The following is an 18,004-nucleotide window of genomic DNA, read 5'->3' on the forward strand; positions in this document are numbered from 1 at the left end:
GCCAAGAGCAGCGAAAACCGGGAACCACCCTGCATTGCGGGCACTGGTGAGGACTCTAATATGTACGTTTGTCGGCACTGCCGGAAAACACATCGGTTTCTTGACCTATTGGTTTACCATTGGCACGCAGGACCGGGAGCCAAAATCATGGCATTGACAAATTGTCATGCAAGTTTTCTATTATATCACTGGTCGAACATGGTAGATTAAGACAAACCGTCGTAGTATCGACGACGGCGGCGCCGGATGAAGAATCCAAGCTATGAGCTTGATAGTCATCAAAGATATGAACGAAATTAAAATAGATATATATTTGCTTCTTACAATCTGTTAAAAAAGCAAAGGCAGGGCTTAGAAGTCATGTTTGCTCAACAGGTACCGATCCAAGTAGTTTGCCATCCATGTAGGTATACACATGGACAAAGACTGTGATCGGAGAAAAATTCCCCAAAAAGTCAAAAGAACAAAGGGGTAAATTTTGGAAGATGTTTAGGCTTTCTCTAGATCTAGGCTTGCAATATCATCTATCCAAACGGTAACAGACCTATGCTTTGGTGGAATAGGTTGTCCAGTTGCCTCCAATAGCCCTACCATGCTCGCCACACTCAGCCACTCAGCCTTGCAGTTAGAGTGGAAGCGCCACGGCACAGCCTCATCAACTGCGATTGGACCCCTCTGCCCACTGGTCAGCCTTTTCGGGCCCCGCCAAAATTTTCCTTCAGTGGCATTGCGATTGAAGGCTCCGACCTCTGATACTCCAGTGGAAAGGGAAAAAAAGTCAACCTCGCAACAAGACTCTACAAGAGAACCACCCTATTTTACCCTTTACTTGAATTATTTCCATACATCAAAATGCCTGCTCGTACCAAGAAGGAAGAACAGCCTCGGGCTGAGGACACCAATATGGAGGATGCCCCAGCCTCTGCGCAGCCTGGTGAGGACGTGGAGGAGGAGGAGGAGGAGGAGGAAGAAGAGGAAGAGGAGGTTGAGCCCCAGCGAGTGAGAATTGTAAGTTTTTTCGAGTTATTCCTCATTCATGGGTTTTATTGACAAGCCACTTAGCTGCCTGGCTCAACAGACACTGCCGCCTCTTTTGAATTCATTGACGAGGGCCACACTCTTGGAAACGCTCTGAGATATATCGTCATGAAGAAGTATTTATTACCAGAAGCGTCGTTTTGTACTTGTAACTAACATATCTCAGCCCTGATGTCGAGTTCTGTGCCTACTCAATCCCTCACCCCTCAGAGCCCAAGATGAACATCCGCATCCAGACCTACAGTACGTTCATATGGTATCTAGTTACAAAGCCTATTCACCATACTAACTATTTCACTAGGTGGTACGGCGGTGGATGCTCTCAAGAAGGGATTGACTGATCTTCAGGATGTCTGCGACGTTGTTGCTGACGAGTTCTGGACCAAGAGGCAGGCCTACAATGCCGAACAGGGAATTGACCGGTAAATCTGGAACGGGCATTGCAGGGGTTTTTAAAAAAGGCAATTGCATTCACATGGAGCACGATGGACATAGAGGCGTTTTGATGAATTCCTTCTAATAAGTTATATACACGAGCAATCACTGCCGTTAACTTTAGTTGCGACCCTATGTCTTTGTTAGCTACGTCTCAGCATAGGGTGAATGATGCTCACCTCCAGGAAACCAGTCATGAAGCTCGACGGTAGTCTCTTGTCGCCTCGGAAGTTCTCCTCCTTGAAGTAGGACATGACGTGGTTGGTCTGCTTCCAGAAGTTCATGGTCTCCTGCAATCGTGGGGTTAGCAAAGGCAACCCCTCTCATCATCCCCAACCCGCTCCTGGCCGTAGGGATCGTCCGCACCTGGTACTCGGCGTGAGACTTGAACAGAAGAACATCCACGACGGACAGCTTGTTCGCAAATCGGTGTCGCTCAAACTCTTGTCGCATTCGGGTTCGGATCGTAGAGACGGGCATGGGCATGTTGTACATGGTTTGGACCTCGGGGGCCTGGTTCTCGCTGGTTAGTCGGATCTGTGAACGAAGACTCGATCCTCTGGCTTCAATAGGCCTCCAAGTAAGGGCCATAGTCTTCCCACAGCCGTAGGGACCATGTTGGGGTTCGTCAAACGTACAGCTCGGAGCCATTCTCGGTAGGAGGAGAGGACTCGACGCTTCGCGTCCGCCCAATTGGCAGCTATCGGGGGCATCAGCAAGGTCAGAAATGTAGCCGTCAGCAAGTCGTCTCACACTGCGCCGTCTTCTTGGCAAATTGGGTCGGCGTAATGGCCATGGTGGGCAATCAATGCTCTCGAACGACGGGAAACCACTCTGCTCTGACGTTTCCCAGATTCCCGAAGCCGAGATGCACGAGAGGTAGCGCCCGGAACGGGATCACGTGGTGAGGGCGCCACACGCTAGTGCACAGCCACAAGGGGAATCTCCCACTTACAAAGCCGCCTTTCGTCAGCGACGCCACCTTTAACTTTGCCAGAGGCAACCTGCGATTTCGGGGTTTCTCCAACACGCGCGCGCAAGCAAAACAACGACGAGAACCAGACAACAGCAACAAATAACACAACCACCGCAACCACCCATCATGCCCGCGATCCGACACTCATCCAAGAGAAAGCCTCCGCCGGAGGGCTTTGAGGATATCGAAAGCGATTTGCTTGTGTTTGCAAACAAGATGAAGGATGCGCAGAACAAGCCCCCGCCAGCAGGACCTAGGCATCAGGCCCAGTGGGAAATCTTCCAGATCTCGCATCAGCGCAGTCGATACGTCTACGAGTTATACTACGAGAAGGAGGCGATTAGCAAGAAGTTGTATGACTTCCTCCTAAAGAACGGCTATGCGGACGCCATGTTGATCGCAAAGTGGAAGAAGCAAGGCTATGAGAAGGTTGGTTCATCATGCTTTCCACTATTTGATGTTTTTATGCTAACTCTACCTAGCTCTGCTGTTTGCGCTGCATCCAGACAAAGGAGACAAACTTCAACAGCACTTGTATCTGCCGAGTCCCGCGAGCGGAGATGAAGGAGGATCAGGACATCCAGTGCGTCAGCTGCGGCTGCAGAGGTTGCGCATCGAGCGACTAGACATGGCAAGCTCGAGTCTTTTTTAACACCGGACGGGTATGGGAAATTGAGACTAAAAACGAAATCAAAAGAGACGGCGTTTGGCGCAACAGGGAAGTTATCAGATCATGGGGTCTACGACTGACTGGTGGAAAGCGATGGAGGTCGACATGATGAGGTAGAAATCCTTTTATTTGGCCATTTCATATCTTCATAACATGGTGCTGATTCTACTACACAGCTTGGACACTCCGTACCCATCCATATCCTATCTCTTGGAGAAGCCTGCCCTCCCGCGTCCGAACCGGATGCTTGGGGGGACAAAGCTCAGCGACGACATGGCGCCGGCAAGATCCGCCATCTCCGTGTCTGGGGACTTGTCGCTGTCCGGCTTCTTCTCCTCCTTCTGTGCCTTTGGTGACTTTGGTGACTTTGGTGACTTGGGTTCCTGCTGTGAATTTGCGCCCTCGGCCTCGAGAAGACTTGCGCGGCGCCGAGAGCCCTTTGTGACTTGCGAGTTGGTTGAAGATCGGCGGCGGTGGTGACTGCCGTCGTTTAAGAGGGACCTCCTACCGTCGATGCCATCTCTTGTGACGGCGAAGAAGAAGTTCTTTGGGTACATGTGCTTGTCGATGAGGTGCATCCGCCGCTTCTGGTGTGTCATGCACTTGCGCTCACATCCTTCCACGAAGCAGGAGTACTATTTCATGTCAGTCGGACCAGTTCTCTATTCGATGCAGAAGGGACATGGGCTAGAACTTACAGTATGCTCCCCCTTTTCCCGCTTGACAGTCACCAACGGGTCATGGCATTCTTCAATGTGGACGTTGAGCAGGTGCTCGCTGGGAAAGTTCTTGCGGCACTCGAGGCATCGATTTGTGTGAGACTTGTTGTAATGAACCTCGTACTCGTCGTAGGTCTTGAAAGCCAGGGGCTCTCTGTGCGGTGGCAAGTTGCATCTCATGGCGAATGAGTCGAGCTCGTCGTCGATGGCAGAGTCGAGCTGGGTGACCTTGAAAACCGGGCGGATGGTGGGCTGGGTACCTGCAGTTTCGGAGTCCGAATCTAGAGCTTCTTGGAGCTCTCGTGAGCGCTTCATCTTTTTGTGCGTGGTGAGCTTGATTGGGGCGGTAGAATTTACGTTTTTTGAAGCAAACCAGAGACTTGCGAAGCGGTGAGTGCAGGGTAGTGTGTTTGTCGAGCCTGAGAGGATGTTGGGCTGTTGCTAGTTGCTTGTGGGAGGCGAAGCAATGTTGGACGGTTTTGGTGTGTGTAACCTGGTGTTATTTACTGGGGAGAAGGTTAAGCAAAAGGCTGTACAACTGTGAGGTTGAGGCAAAGACGGGACAATATCCAAGAATTGGATCTCGAGCTTCTGCGTTGGAGTTGCGGGCCGATCAGCAGCTCAGTGAAATATGGCGGGGTTTTCGCTGTGACGGGCGCTAAAGCTCGCTACAGCCTTAGCCGATCAAACGTCCAACGATAGGCTCATGTTAAAATCATTGGTTCAGGCCGGGCACGAATAGTGAAAAAACTGGTGGTATGACAGAAATGAACATTATGCATCGCAGATGTTTAATGCAATTTGCCACTTTAAAAACACGATATTAAACGTTGACGTGGTTGTCAATTGATCACGCACGTAACATTTTCTTCAGCTGCCTGATGAACTGGTGAGGGGCACAAGAGACAAGCACGGACCACGGGTGATGAAGCATGAACCGACGTTTAAAAGTTGACGAGGAGAGATGCATGCAATTTGACAGTGTGGTGATTGAAGCAACGTGATTTCTAGAGCCTCAAACATGCCCTTGGCAGTACCAACCATCGGGCAGCCTCAGACACCCACTAGCAACAGTAGCCTTGCAGAAATGGTGACGGATAATGCGTTGATACTGGGCTCCCAGCGATGATCCAAGGGTCTTGGAAGTGCACATCCGAAGTATTCCCACGGGCACCAAATCAGGACCTTGAGGGGTTCAACCTCAACTAACTCAGGTTCTCGTGTTGACGGGAGGCGGCTCAGGCTCAGGCTCAGACTCGGATCGATCCCTTTCACTTTATTCTCACATTTATTTTCGCCTCGCGCGCCCAACCCAGCTCAACCCACTCACTCTCTCAGCAGCGCCTTTTGTTTTTGTGGCGCAAACGACGCAGCCTGCAGCAGCTCAACTATATTTCCCATTTTCGTGTTATTTTCCTTTTCCATTTCCCATTTCCTATCCCCATTCTCGCTCGCTCCCGTCGCTGCACCCGCCCGCCGGCTTCTTCGTCTCCGCCAATGTGTGTCTTCTCGGCCGACGCTTCGATTTTCGCGAGCCGCCGAGTCTGCTCCCCCCCAACCCAGACCCAATATCCCAAACTGCGATCGAGTTATGGACCGACGGCCTATCCATGATCCCGCTCCAAGAAAGAATGATCGAGAATCCTTTTAGTTCGATACCGACTCTCTAAAATTGTCCCCCGCGACATCCTTCCTCCCCCGTCCCGCCCTCGCCGACGAGACCTCTCGCCTTAGTACTCCGCGCTCGCCAAGTTTCCCTGCCGACCTCGCCGATCGCCGAAACTCGCCCAACTTTGCGACCATGGAGGCTGCCGCTGCTCAGGCTTCCACGCCCGAGCACGCAGACCTTTCTGCCAAGGCGAGACACACGTGGCGGTACGTGTGAATGCCCTCTTCCCTCCCTGCTGTTGCTCGAGCTCTGTTTCGACAGTACCCCGCCAGCTTCGCGAACCCCCATCACCAGTCACTGACCTCACCACCATTCCAGCACGGCGCTCAAGCTGCGAAAGCTCCTCACCAAGCAGCTCGAGAAGCTCCCCAAAGATAATAACGCTGGCGTCGACATCGCCCAGTTCGAGGCGATAGATTCGCAGCTGGAAAAGTGAGGATAATGGCTCGCAGTCTGCTGCGCCCCTGATGCTGATAGCTGCCCTCAACATAGATTCCGCCTTGCCTGCGTGCAAACCATCTACCTCGACTTTGAGTATGCTGTCGCCGAGCGCACCGACCACGCAATGTGGACGGTGCACACCAGCATCAATAACGAATACCGACGAACCCTGGGCCGCCTGAGACACCTGGCGCAGCACTCGGACAAGCATAGGGCTGATAAGACGGCTTCCGAGAAGCGCAATGGCGAAAAATCCAAGGGAGACAAGCAGAGCACCCCGAAGCAGCAGAAGAACGACAAGCGCAATGTGGAGAAGCGAAAGCTTGGAGAAAAGTACACGCACTTCCTGCACGTTGCTCAGGAATTCTACAAGGGATATGTCCAGCGCCTCTCGGTGCGCTACGATATTGTCGAGCTGAAGCGCATTGCTCAGGGAATCGAGGTCGACGGCTCTCCCAGCAGCGATGTCATCAGCCCGGTCCCAAGCCAGATCTACCCCCTGGTGCTGAATTCTTGTCACTATACTCTTATATGCCTCGGCGACTTGGCTCGTTACTACGTTCAATCCGGTCTGAGAAAGTCGAGCTACAGAACCGCATTGGCCTACTACAGCCTTGCCTACGACCTCAAGTCCGACTCGGGCTTCCCCTTCCACCAGATGGGCATTATCAGCCTGGAGGAGGGCAAGGACCTCGACGTCGTCTACTACTTTTACCGGAGCATCGCGACCGCCGACCCTCACCCCAATGCGAGACAGAACCTCGAGTCCAAGTTCAAGACCATTTTGCAGCCGGATAAGAACCCGTCCAAGAAGCAAACACGCGGGCCGAGCGATGCCTTTGTCACCTGGTTCACCAAGCTCCACGCCTCGTACTATCGGGATGAAGTCATGTCACACAGCTCCGAGCTCGAGAGAGAGGTCCTGCACCGTCTTGACATGGCCTCTAAGAGCGCTAGCCACACCCAGGTCCTGTTCAAGATGGCATTGATCAACATGTCGAGCTACTATGTTGCCACGCAAAAGTTTACCGGTTTGTTTTGCACGTCCAGACCTTTTCAAGCACCTCCTAATGTAGCATAGAGTCTCAAACCCCTGCGACATCGCGCTTTTGCCAGCATACTTTGCGCCTGAACTCTCAGTTTATCCTGGCCTTTTGTGCTGCACTGGAATCTGAGCTCACTGAAATTGTTAGTCGCGAAAGTCACGAATCCGAGGACCCGGCTACCGCAAAGTCGTCTCCCACTATCACTTCGCTCCTCCCACTTCTCCGCATCTATGGCATGTGGCTCGCCGCTCGCCGTCACGAGATCTTTGCTGCTGGTGAAGCGCTGGGTACAGTTCTGCCGGATATGGTCAAAGCCCTCTCCAAGGTCTTCTCTCTCTTGTGCAACGACACATACACCCAGGAGAACCTGGCTTCGTGCCCTTACCTGTTGGCCGAGGATGTCGACACACAAGGATTGCTTCCCCTTTCCCAGGAACAGGTTCCTCTGGCTTGCCGGTCTTACTTTAACGAGAATGGTACCCTGAAACCACGACTGCCGTCTCAAGAGAACCGACTTGATCCCTTCCAAGAGATGCTGGCCAGAATCCTGGACATCCTTCGCTGCGCCTATTTCCTGGCTGAAGACAACTCCTGCCCTCTCACATATCGTGTCTCTGAACGGGGTCTGGTCTTTGAATATCAAGACGTCCCTGTTGTGAACAACGCCCCCGCTATCAACAATGCCCCCGTTATGAACAATGCTCCTGAGCCGATGTCAATCGTCAATTCTCCTGTGCGCGAACTCAAGGTCAACACTAAGAACCCCGGCCGGCAGCGCACTGCATCTGATAATCGACAGCCCGACAATCGACAAACCGAAAACCGACCTCCGGCTAGCGATGACGCGAGAAAGGCATCCCTCGCTTCTCCCCAACCCACGGTTCAACCCCAGCCTCAACCCCAGCCTCAGCCTCGAGCACCCTCCCCCGCCCAAAGTGAAAACACCTTTATCCTCGGCATGCTCACCCCTTTCCTGAAGCCCCCGATTTCGGATGCTACCCAGTCATCCCACCGGTCTAGCGATGAGACTTCCTATGGAATGCATAGTGTGACTGCGAATGAGGTCTTTGGGATGATCCAGCAGCCTGAGCCTAGCCCAACCGGTTCGATCACCTCTGGCAAGCTGAAGCCGCTGCCATGGGATTGGGTATACACGCCCACCCCTCATAAGGCGACTGGTCCCTCCGCTATTGCCTGCAAAGATGTCTTCGACGCCCCTGTCAGCCCCAACTTTTCGTCTCGAGACCTTCCCCGAGCGACTGTCAGTACCCTGGAGGATCCCTTTGCGAGCACTTCGCCTCAGCAACTCCCGACGAACCTGACCCCTCGGGTGGCCAGCGGTATGATGGGAAGCCCTCGCCGCGTTTCAGCTGCAGATGAAGCCGCTCACCGCAACAGCCTGCTTCAATCCTTTGTGAGCACCAGTGCTCCCCGAACGTCCACGTTCAGTCAGTGGGGTCAGAACTCGTCTCGCATTCCCAAGGAGACTGTTCCATCGTCCTACGGCCACCACCAGGCCTTCAACGGTTATCCCATGTCCTCCGCGTCTGCCTTCTCCCACCCCAGCAGCCTGTACCAGGGAACCCCAGCTAACGGAGCTGTCTATGGCATGCCGTCTGGAGGTTACATGGATATGAGTCAGTATAATCGCACTCAGACTCAGGAGTCGATGACTGTCCCGTCCGCTGCCCGGCGTTTCCAGATGGATGAGACGGCTCTGAACTACGACGCCGCTATTCTTCAGGCTGCTTTTCGCGACAACAAGTAGGCGGCCAAGGGTTTCTCTCTGAACCTTTTCTACTTTCACACCAACCAATCTGACAATTGGAGACGGCCAACTGCTGAGTCTGTTAGCGGCCATGGCGCTTTCGTGCTGTCCCGTTCCTGGCTAGGCCATTCGGGACTACCACGATGGGTCGAGCTGAACAATAGCGAACAGCCATGTGCTAGCTAAGGCACCCAATCTTGGAGTCCTCGCGGTTTTGACGACGATATCAACGTATCGATCGATACACTCGATCATTCAGCTGATGCAACATACACTCATCTACGGGTTCTGGATCTGCTGTCTTGCCGATACACTAGATCTCTGCACAACATCTGATCTCGAGTTACTGCGACACAACAACCCGGGCTGGTTATACACAAACCTCATGTGCTGGTCTACACGCCAATCAGGCACGGGCGATTCTTTTGGTTTCTCAGGCAAGAAGTCACTCATTTTTATATTCACTCAGACAAATATGCTTGCCAAATACTCGATATCGTGGAGGATACCGTGCCGCTGTGCGCTTGGGAGCCCCCCCCAATCAGGGTATTCTCTCTCCCATTGGATGCAAACGCCGTTGTTGAAACCGTTTCCCTTTTCCCTCTCAACGCCAAACCACATTCAGTCCCTTGATGAAGGATACGCAAGATGAGTTGTTTATGGGTTTAAGCACCCTGGTAGGTCTGCTTGGGGAAGGGGTATCTGCGGGAGACGGTTAGCTGAGACTTTTCTGAGATGATTCCGGGGACTGGTGCCCTTGTGGAGGAGCCATCGTGATGGTGACTGTAGGGGAAGATATGTAGAAGAAATGAAGTTGCAATCAATGTCTTGCGAGATGATAGAATCAATCGTGCTCATGGGGGTGAACTTACGAAGGTCCAAGCTCCTGGATGCTGAGACGAGCAAGCCACTGGCCGAGGTCGATGCTGGTCTCGAGGGGCTTGCCCTCGAGGATACCGGCAAGGAGACCACCAGCAAAGGCGTCACCGGCACCGTTGGTGTCGTTGATCTTCTCGGTCTCGATGGCGTGGACGGGGAACTCCTTGACACCCTCCTCGCCCTGGATGGCAACAAGTGTAGGGTCAGTGCCCTGAGTGACAATGGCAACTCGCTTTCGCTTGGTGTTCTCCTTGGGGAGGTTGGCAAGGTGCTTGACGACGTCCTTGGGCTCCTTGCTGGGCAGGCCGTGGGACTCAGCGTAAGCAGCGGCCTCGGTCTCGTTACCGATGATGTAGTCCCAGTAGGGGGCGCTGGCATCAACGACCTCCTTGAAGAACTGGGGGATGAAGGGGGCGGAGAGGGAGAGGACAAAGATCTTGTTGTGCTCAGCAGCCTGCTTGGCAAGCTCCATGATGGCGGGAGGGCAGACTGGTTTATATTAGCGCAATTGAACGTGAGCTAAGCTGCTGGAGCTCTCTCTCACCAGTGAAGTGGAAGCCACCGACGTAGTACACCTCGGCGTTCTCGACGAGCTTCCAGATCTCGGGCTGCTTCAGGTGGTCCACGTCGTAGTGGTTAGCAGCACCGAGGTCGGTGCACAGGCTTCGGTTGTGGCCAGTGATGATGGCACCGCAGCGGCCAGTCTTCTCCTTGGGGTCGACACGGTACTCGACGCGGAGACCGGCGGCCTTGACGGCGTCGTGGAGGATGGCAGAGTACTTGTCGTCGCCGGCACCGCCGATGTAGACGACGCTGTTGGGAGGGAGGATGTACTGAGCACCTCGGGCGCTGTTCTGGGCAGCACCGCCGGCGATGAGCTTGGCATCGTAGTTGTTGAGGAGGTCCTCGTAGAGAGGGATGTGCTTCTCCTCGGCGAGGATGGCATCGTTGGCCTTGAGGCCGTACTTGTCGAGCAGGGCCTGATCACCGACAGCCTGGATGTCTGCGGGGGAGGGACAAAAAGGTAACCGTCAGCACGCAATCCAAGACTTAACATGTCGGTGTAAGGGAGTAAGATTTATTCATTGAGGGGTATTCAAGCTTCGAGAATACTCACCGAGGAGAGGGTTCTCCAGGCAGAGGAGGGAAAACTCTTTAACGGGGGCCATGGTGTTCAATTGTCTAGTAAATACAAAAGATGATGGTGTAGATGCAGCTCTTGAAGGGAAGAGTTTGAGACGGATGGAGGGGTTGATGGTCTTGGTGGGGTTCAGGTCCAGTCGACGTGGGGCCAGCGTCGTCGTCGGCGTCCGAGTGGGAGCGACGCCTGAGAGGCTGCGAGCCCACGTGCGGCAGACGAGGGAGGGAAGACGGGCTGTGGATGGTCTCGCGAGCATTGTCTCGATTGATGGCAGAAATCAATGGTGTTGAGAGTGTTTGTAACGGTGGAGTTGAAAGATAGGAAAGGTAGACAAGCATTCAATTCAATCGAGATCACCATCATACGATCACTTCGGCAAGGACTAGTTGACCCGGCTACCCGCATCATAGCAGCAGGTGACCCTTGGCCATGATCCATCGCGAACCTTGACGAGATGCATCCACAGATTGGCAGGCAGGGAGTGGAGGCACGTGGTTGGCTTTAACTGTAGATTGACAATCGGACATCATTACCGATCAAGCAGGCTCCTCACGACGCAACGCAAGCCCATCTCTGGTATTCCTGGTATCTCACTTCTTCGCGCAGCGCACATCGTTCACACAGAAACGGCCTTCAGATTTTTTGCGCCAAATGCCATAGTACTTGCCCTTTGAGCTACCAGCCATCTGCTCTCAGCAGTACCATCAATAGATGCAAGCAAGCCAGTATAACACCATCCCAATGAGACCATGAACCAGCCGCCATCTTACTCCTTCGTCTTCTGGGTACCACGGAGAAGACCCGTCCTCCGGGCAGCGATAAGACCGGCCTTCTGACCCTGGGCGGCGTATCGGGAGATGGTAGAAGCCTTACCAATATGTTGGTGGTTACCCTGTGTCGAGTGTCAGCTCTTCTGTTTTTCGTGAGTCAATCCTGGGGATACGTACACCACCGTGGGGATGGTCGACGGGGTTCATGGCAACACCACGGGTCTTGGGCCAGCTGTTGCGCTTGACAGCGAACTTGTGCTTGGCACGAGAAGCCTCTGTTTCCGATGTCAGCAATCCGTTCCCACTAATCTTGCTATCAGGGAAAACGTACTCAGGAGGGGCTTGTCGGTTCGGCCACCACCAGCAACAATACCGATCATTCCTCGGGACTTGGAGTGGACAACCTTCTTGGCGCCGGAGGGGAGCTTGATGCGGGTCTTGCCCTCATCGGGGTTGTGGCCGACAATGGTGATGTAGTTGCCGGAGGTGCGGCCGAGAGTACCACGGTCGCCAATCTTCTCCTCGACGTTCGAGACGACGGTACCCTCAGGCATCTCACCGAGGGGAAGGACGTTGCCGACGGTCAGGGCAGCCTTCTTTCCGGCGTAGATGAACTGGCCGGTGTACATGCCCTCGTTGGCGATGAAGGTCTCGGTGACCTGCTTGAATCGGTAGGGGTGGCGGAACACGACCTTGGCGAGGGGAGCACCTCGACCTGCACAAAACAATTCTGGTTAGTCGTCGTTCCTCCATGGCCAATGTGTCTGTGGTTTCCGTCGAAAAAAAGAATTCTTGGGAAAGCTCGTCGGGGAACTTGCCAGCATCGTGAACGATCTCGCGGACGACACCTCGGAGGTAGCCATGGCGCTCGGCGTAGTCGAGGTTGCGGAACTTGGCGGGAGCCTTGTTCAGGCGCGTGTTGGCCGCTTTCCTGGATGTTAGTATTTTCGAAACTTCGATATCGTCGGGAGGCGCGATCGGTACTGACTGAAAATGGATCCACGACCCTTGCGCTGGTTGCGAATGACTCTACCCATGGTGGCTCTTCTTCACGGTAGATGCTGTGAAGCTGTGGGTTAGTATGGAGGATCGAGGGCGAAGAGGTAAGGATGGGAATTTACCTGGCTTGGGCCGCTTGGTGTTTTGTCAAAGAGGGCCGTCGGTGCACTGCGCTCGATAATTTTTTGTGCGCGGAACCTCAATGGGTGGGAAGGAGCCCTGACCACGTGACCTGCACCTCGCGAGCCGATCAGTGGAAGGATGTGGGGCGCGGCAGCCGAACAACTCAGGGCCCCAGGTCTTGCAACCTGCAAAAATGACGGGAACCCGGCCAACTCAACCCAGAGATTGTCCGGTACCTTGGCTAACGTGCGCCCTGCGCCGGCGCGACGCGTACCGAGCCAATGCCATCATCTCATCCCCCAACGTCCTCTGGCTGAGATCATCACCACGACGGAACAACACCCCGGCCACTGGAAGGTCACCGCGGCGCCTGGCCTACGCGACGTCTCAGCCTGCTACCATGTTGTGAGATTACATGCAATGCAGAAACGTTGTCAGCTTCATCGCATCTTGACAGTTTCCATCGCGGATATCTCAAGTCTTATGTCATGGAAGGCTGCCTCACGGGATGTTTGAATTGTGGCACGCTCACCATCAGGTTTGGCTGCATCACCGTGGAGAACCTCTGAAACGCTTCTATGCACGGGAGTGGTTGGGTCCAACCAAGTGGTTGACCCGTTGGGTGGTCAAAATGGACAAGAACAATCACATTGTGAGCTGGTGCCCCGTGTTACGATGTTGGGATTCAAGACAAAACCTATGCGTTCTCAGTGGGACGCATCCCTGGTCTGCCTCTGCGGATGCTCAAGATCGCTTGAGACAGCCATTGATGTGTGGCGCGAATTCTGCGCTATCTGAAGGTTAAGGCGGTGAGAAAACTCTTATTTTGTCACTCAGGCTCTGTGTGAGACGTGGTCATCCGCTCTGGGTTGGCTCCCCTCGATTTCAGGCTGAGCCTACGGGAATGGCCTCCGGGAGCGTTTTTGGACTTGTGCGAGCAGGGAATGGGCGTCGGGGGTGACATAAGTCGGCGGGTTGGTTGGGTGCTGGGGATCGTCCAGGATGCCTGCTCAAGGTCAACGACACAGAACTTGAGTCGCGACCGTCAGGAGAAGGATCAACAAAACAGACTTGCTAGACTCGAATGCACCTAGCGGGTCTTCAATCCCTTCTCAGGTTAAGAGTCATAACATGGGATGGATAGGTTGGGGTGTGATGGATGCTTTCATGGATGATGGCAATCTTCAACTTTGAAGATTTGACGAGGGAATGTGTATGTGTGGATGAGGGCATGCCAGCTTCATGTGTGTCGGGCTCACAGACCTCATGTTGCTGTCATGTCGAGTGCCAGGCGAGGAGACATACCTGCCCAGGCCAGGACCTCAGGGAGTCAGAGACAGACAACAAGGCTCTGGCTGTTTATTGTGTTGCTCAAATAGTTAACTTGGTTTGGTCGACCTATCAGATTTGATAAGGCTTGCGGCTCGTTCGCAACCTGAGGCTAGTGTGTGCTTGTTCCGTGTGAGAGCCCAAGTTACGTCGTTCCTCCTGGGCTGCTTCTTCCCCCCCACATCTCCATCTCCATCTCCCATTTCAACCTCGATTCATCCTCACAACAACAACATCGAGCTGCCGCCCGCAAAATGTCGGCCGACGACGATTCCTCGGACCTCTCGTCCTTGTCTTCGCTGTCACCTGCGCCGTCGGATATCGAGCTGGATGCTCCTGCTGATTTGGAGGCGCCCAAGTCCAAGCCCAGGAAGGGCATACAGAAATACTTCTCCACGGTTGCGGAACAGCCACCAGAAGAGCCCACGCCGCCGCCGCGCAAACGATCACCCTCGCCGCCTCACGAATATGTCCTGGCAGACAATCCTGACATCGCTGTATGTGCCCGCATCTCGATTTTTATTCATTTTTCAAAAGGCAATGGTTCGGCGCGTGTTGCCACCTTTGCGACGCGACCTGGTCGCGTACTTGACGTCAAGGGCTCTCGCTAACAGATGCAGTTCATTGTAATGTTCAGAAGCCGCTTCCACGACGCATTTCCCAAATCCCTTGCCCACTTTGGCCCCCAGGAGCTCGAGCGCGATGTTGTCGAAGCCATTCCCGGCGACCGAGTCGAACACTTTCTTTGCGCGTTGCTGGGGTTACTCTTGAATCGCAAGCAGGATGTCAAGTACGGCCGCCCCCTTTCGCCACGACAAAACAGCATGCTGACAAGCGATTTTCTAGGCCAGGTCACTATGGCCGCGCCCTGGAGGATGCCATTAGCACCCACAAGAACCAATGGGCGCCCGCTTGGGAGGACAAGAACCCCTTGTCTGGCAGCGCAACCTTTACGTCGATGAACCCCACGCAGAGGGTGTGTTACCTCAATTTCTACTTGATTGCGCGACTACTGCTGACCATCTCGCAGCTCACATTGCTGCGCACTCTGATCCTTTGGACTCTGTCGTCATCCGAGACTGTCAAGGGGCTCATCAACCAATCCTACAAGCAGAACCGCCACGAAGATGATGCGAACCAACCGAGATCGGTTCAACCATGGGGATCCGATGGCGACAAGCGTCGCTATTTCCTAATTGAGGGACAAGACGACACAGCCTTTCGCATCTACCGAGAAAGCAACCCTGCTGGAACGAAACGCACATGGTGGAGTGTGGCGGGTACAATTGATGAGCTCAAGGCCCTCGCCGAGAAGCTCGAGACCAAGGACGGCGGCCCGAAAGCCAAGAAGTTGGCTCAAAAGATGATCTCTGCGGTGCCTCGATTCGAAGCTGGTGAAGAGGTTAGTATATACCCATCCAAATGCCAAGCAGGCATGCTTTGCGCTTCCTCCCACTAACACTTGACAGAAACGCAAGCGTCGCGAATACCGCCAGATGCGAAAGGAACAGTTCAAGCGACCTGAGCCCAGCTTCTCACTCTACGAGGGTCGCACTCGAGGCAAGAAGATGAAGTACACATATTCAGACGATGAGGATATCTTCAGCGACTCAACTACTCGACGTTCTGCCCGCAACACAGGCACCCATACTCCAGTCGAAACTGGCCCAGTGACTACCTCGAGTGGTCGGCAGATCAGGGCGCCAACCCGACTGAATCCTGCGACGGGGAGCAGTGCTCCTGGTAGTGTACAGGGAGACACATCGGAAGTCGACAAGGAGAGCTCAGTGGGCCCGACAGGACGACCTCGACGGTCAGCAGCAGTCAACCATGGCACCAGTGGATGGGCAGGAACCAGCAACGGTTCTCGGCGCAACACTGCGGATGACTCTGAGAATGAGAGTGAAGCTGGGTTTGGAGATGATGAAGAAGACGTCGACGAGCACGTGCCTGAGGAGTCGGAGGACGAAGACGAGTTTGATGAAGACGAGGCCATGGTTGACGATGATCTGGATGATTCAGCCCGCAGCCTGGTCGTGAAGCTCTCAGTCACGCCACCAAAGCTGCGAAGCGTCCTGGCGCCAAACCCGCTTGCTAGCAACAAGCTCCCGACACCTAGCTCCGAGAGAGGGGGCGATAAGGCTGAGGCTTCTGAGGCGCCTCTAGTCGAAATGGAAGATGCCCCGGCTACTGAGCCAGAAATCAAGAAGGCTGCCGGCAAGGAAGTCGAGCCAGCAGCCCGAGTATCCCCAGCCCCAGACACCAAGTTTGCAGAGCGCCAGGCCGCGACTCCTGCATCGATCCATGCGACGCCTCTGGCTTTTAGAGGAAGCCCAGAGAAGTCGCATGTTCAGCCGGTCCCCCGGCCTCTGGATATTGGCACAAGCCGCGAGTAGGGAGTGGCGGTGTAATCAAATGTTTTTGTCGGAGTTCCGGAACAGGGGGCTTATATGGCATAGAGTTAACATGGCCAAGGGTCGGTATCACGGCGGAATAGATTTTTGGCATGCGGAAAAACGGGTATTGATGGCACGGCACATTGCATGAGGTGCCGATGATGGGCCATCCAGACGAGAGATGGCGAAGCAATACCCAGCAGAGATACTCATGTTGAGCCCTGGTTATGTATTTTGTCATAAGTTAGGGGATTAGGCGTGAACGCGAGCGAGGGCGGACGCTTTGTATGTTCTTGATACCAAAAAGGAAATAAACACATAAGTCATTCATCTTTTGGGTTGCCTGTACGGATTCTTGTACGGATTCCTAGGTGAGCACCAAGTGCTAGTGAGTTTGTCGAAACACGGCTGCGATGGAACACCTCATCAGTTGTCATTCATCAATATTATGCATTATTTTATTGTTCCTTCTTTGGCCTTCGAGGTCTTAAATTGACTCTGCTCGGCATCTGTATGGATCTCGCGCAGGTCTGGGATAGGAGCTACTGTATCAAGTTCTCATAATGATATTGATTTGCCTCAGTGAATCTTCCAGTTATTCACTCCCCACCACCACCGCCGCACCCGGGCACCTAATGTGTTGCCGTGTAGTCGAGCATTCCTGTTCCAGTATTGCCAGCCGCAGAGGAACAAGTTGTACAACAAACCCTGTGTCAGGGGAACCAGAATCTATCGCCGCATCAGTAAACAAGCCTTACACGCAGCTGTGCACACCGTACCTGATCCCTCGTCGTGATGAGCGCCACCTTCCACCATGTATCCGCCTTGGAGATGCTCCGGAGATAGCTCTGCTCGAAGCGCAGATCCGGCAGAGGAGGGAGGTTGTAGTGTCGTGGCTGTGGGCGGAGGACGCTGTATGGGATATCCTCATCGTCCTCGTCGATACCGTCGTCGCTGCCGTGCTTGAGACTCTGCAGTATCACGGGCTCTCTCGTAGAGGCGGCTGTAGGCGGGTTGACGTCGAGGGCCGCGTCCGGGTGGCGCTTGATGTGCGCGGACTGGATGGTGGACGCGAGCTCTGTAGGCGCTGAGTCCATGATGGGCGGTATGAGAGGCAGGCTGCGCTGTATCGAGCCGTGACCCTTGTTGAAGAGCTGGATTGATATGCGCCTGGGCGGTTTGGTCACGCTGGACCTGAGCAACTGACGTCGGAGAGCTGAGTTGCGGCTGATAGCGACCGGGGCGGCAAACTAGCGCGTGGGGAACGGAAGCGCAGCTGATTGGTTGGTCCACTGATTGGCTCTCACAAACCACCACCAAGTGTTTGACACCTGTATGTCAGTGTCAGTGATGAAGCTTTATCATCAAGCAACACTTCCTCTTTCAAATCCGCTGCCGAAGAGTGTCCTCCTTGGTCGAGTGGTTAACGCCCAAGACCTTGTATCGTTATGCGATTCCGCAGCAAACACAGGTCACAGTGTTCCCTGGTCGAGACTTCGTCTCCCTTGTATCGCTCCCCTCGAGTCCAAGGCAAAAGTGGTGACTGCTAAGGAGACTCGAACTCAGCAGCTCGGGCGAACTATCCCCGAGCTGCTCAGTTCGGGC

At 54.1% G+C, this 18,004-nt stretch overlaps 9 protein-coding genes across 9 annotated transcripts; 4 read left to right on the forward strand and 5 right to left on the reverse strand.

Annotated features, from left to right (window-relative positions):
* Nucleotides 1-852: 852 nt before the first annotated feature.
* Nucleotides 853-1,379, forward strand: LRP88_09949 (DNA-directed RNA polymerase core subunit RPC19; the record flags this gene model as incomplete). The annotated part of the gene is made up of 4 exons (XM_083246422.1): nucleotides 853-1,008; nucleotides 1,063-1,154; nucleotides 1,205-1,285; nucleotides 1,340-1,379. 4 exons carry the CDS (start codon nucleotides 853-855, stop codon nucleotides 1,377-1,379), a joined length of 369 nt encoding a protein of 122 aa, XP_083097535.1.
* Nucleotides 1,380-1,382: 3 nt separating this feature from the next.
* On the reverse strand, nucleotides 1,383-2,269 carry LRP88_09950 (NADH dehydrogenase [ubiquinone] 1 alpha subcomplex subunit 6; the record flags this gene model as incomplete). The annotated part of the gene is made up of 6 exons (XM_083246423.1): nucleotides 1,383-1,391; nucleotides 1,571-1,591; nucleotides 1,653-1,763; nucleotides 1,840-1,986; nucleotides 2,112-2,173; nucleotides 2,227-2,269. The coding sequence occupies 6 exons, from the start codon at nucleotides 2,267-2,269 to the stop codon at nucleotides 1,383-1,385; spliced, it is 393 nt and encodes a 130-aa protein (XP_083097536.1).
* Nucleotides 2,270-2,575: 306 nt separating this feature from the next.
* Nucleotides 2,576-3,075, forward strand: LRP88_09951 (U2 snRNP complex subunit BUD31; the record flags this gene model as incomplete). Its single annotated transcript, XM_083246424.1, has 2 exons — nucleotides 2,576-2,878; nucleotides 2,932-3,075. The coding sequence occupies 2 exons, from the start codon at nucleotides 2,576-2,578 to the stop codon at nucleotides 3,073-3,075; spliced, it is 447 nt and encodes a 148-aa protein (XP_083097537.1).
* Nucleotides 3,076-3,322: 247 nt separating this feature from the next.
* Nucleotides 3,323-4,153, reverse strand: LRP88_09952 (uncharacterized protein; the record flags this gene model as incomplete). Its single annotated transcript, XM_083246425.1, has 2 exons — nucleotides 3,323-3,754; nucleotides 3,818-4,153. The coding sequence occupies 2 exons, from the start codon at nucleotides 4,151-4,153 to the stop codon at nucleotides 3,323-3,325; spliced, it is 768 nt and encodes a 255-aa protein (XP_083097538.1).
* Nucleotides 4,154-5,639: 1,486 nt separating this feature from the next.
* Nucleotides 5,640-8,762, forward strand: LRP88_09953 (EST1 family protein; the record flags this gene model as incomplete). Its single annotated transcript, XM_083246426.1, has 4 exons — nucleotides 5,640-5,713; nucleotides 5,826-5,939; nucleotides 6,000-6,979; nucleotides 7,030-8,762. The coding sequence occupies 4 exons, from the start codon at nucleotides 5,640-5,642 to the stop codon at nucleotides 8,760-8,762; spliced, it is 2,901 nt and encodes a 966-aa protein (XP_083097539.1).
* A 665-nt stretch (nucleotides 8,763-9,427) lies between these two features.
* Nucleotides 9,428-10,810, reverse strand: LRP88_09954 (adenosine kinase; the record flags this gene model as incomplete). Its single annotated transcript, XM_083246427.1, has 4 exons — nucleotides 9,428-9,464; nucleotides 9,635-10,130; nucleotides 10,186-10,644; nucleotides 10,759-10,810. The coding sequence occupies 4 exons, from the start codon at nucleotides 10,808-10,810 to the stop codon at nucleotides 9,428-9,430; spliced, it is 1,044 nt and encodes a 347-aa protein (XP_083097540.1).
* Nucleotides 10,811-11,548: 738 nt separating this feature from the next.
* On the reverse strand, nucleotides 11,549-12,589 carry LRP88_09955 (60S ribosomal protein uL2; the record flags this gene model as incomplete). Its single annotated transcript, XM_083246428.1, has 5 exons — nucleotides 11,549-11,674; nucleotides 11,730-11,827; nucleotides 11,884-12,267; nucleotides 12,371-12,478; nucleotides 12,541-12,589. 5 exons carry the CDS (start codon nucleotides 12,587-12,589, stop codon nucleotides 11,549-11,551), a joined length of 765 nt encoding a protein of 254 aa, XP_083097541.1.
* Nucleotides 12,590-14,257: 1,668 nt separating this feature from the next.
* On the forward strand, nucleotides 14,258-16,399 carry LRP88_09956 (uncharacterized protein; the record flags this gene model as incomplete). The annotated part of the gene is made up of 5 exons (XM_083246429.1): nucleotides 14,258-14,500; nucleotides 14,624-14,793; nucleotides 14,850-14,979; nucleotides 15,034-15,405; nucleotides 15,473-16,399. The coding sequence occupies 5 exons, from the start codon at nucleotides 14,258-14,260 to the stop codon at nucleotides 16,397-16,399; spliced, it is 1,842 nt and encodes a 613-aa protein (XP_083097542.1).
* A 599-nt stretch (nucleotides 16,400-16,998) lies between these two features.
* LRP88_09957 (DUF1770 domain-containing protein) lies at nucleotides 16,999-17,496 on the reverse strand (the record flags this gene model as incomplete). Its single annotated transcript, XM_083246430.1, has 2 exons — nucleotides 16,999-17,031; nucleotides 17,179-17,496. 2 exons carry the CDS (start codon nucleotides 17,494-17,496, stop codon nucleotides 16,999-17,001), a joined length of 351 nt encoding a protein of 116 aa, XP_083097543.1.
* Between the last annotated feature and the right edge of the window lie 508 nt (nucleotides 17,497-18,004).

The sequence above is a fragment of the Fusarium phalaenopsidis genome, assembly GCF_050370095.1.
Source record: "Fusarium phalaenopsidis strain FUZ10S chromosome Unknown contig_32304, whole genome shotgun sequence".
Classification (NCBI taxonomy): domain Eukaryota; kingdom Fungi; phylum Ascomycota; class Sordariomycetes; order Hypocreales; family Nectriaceae; genus Fusarium; species Fusarium phalaenopsidis.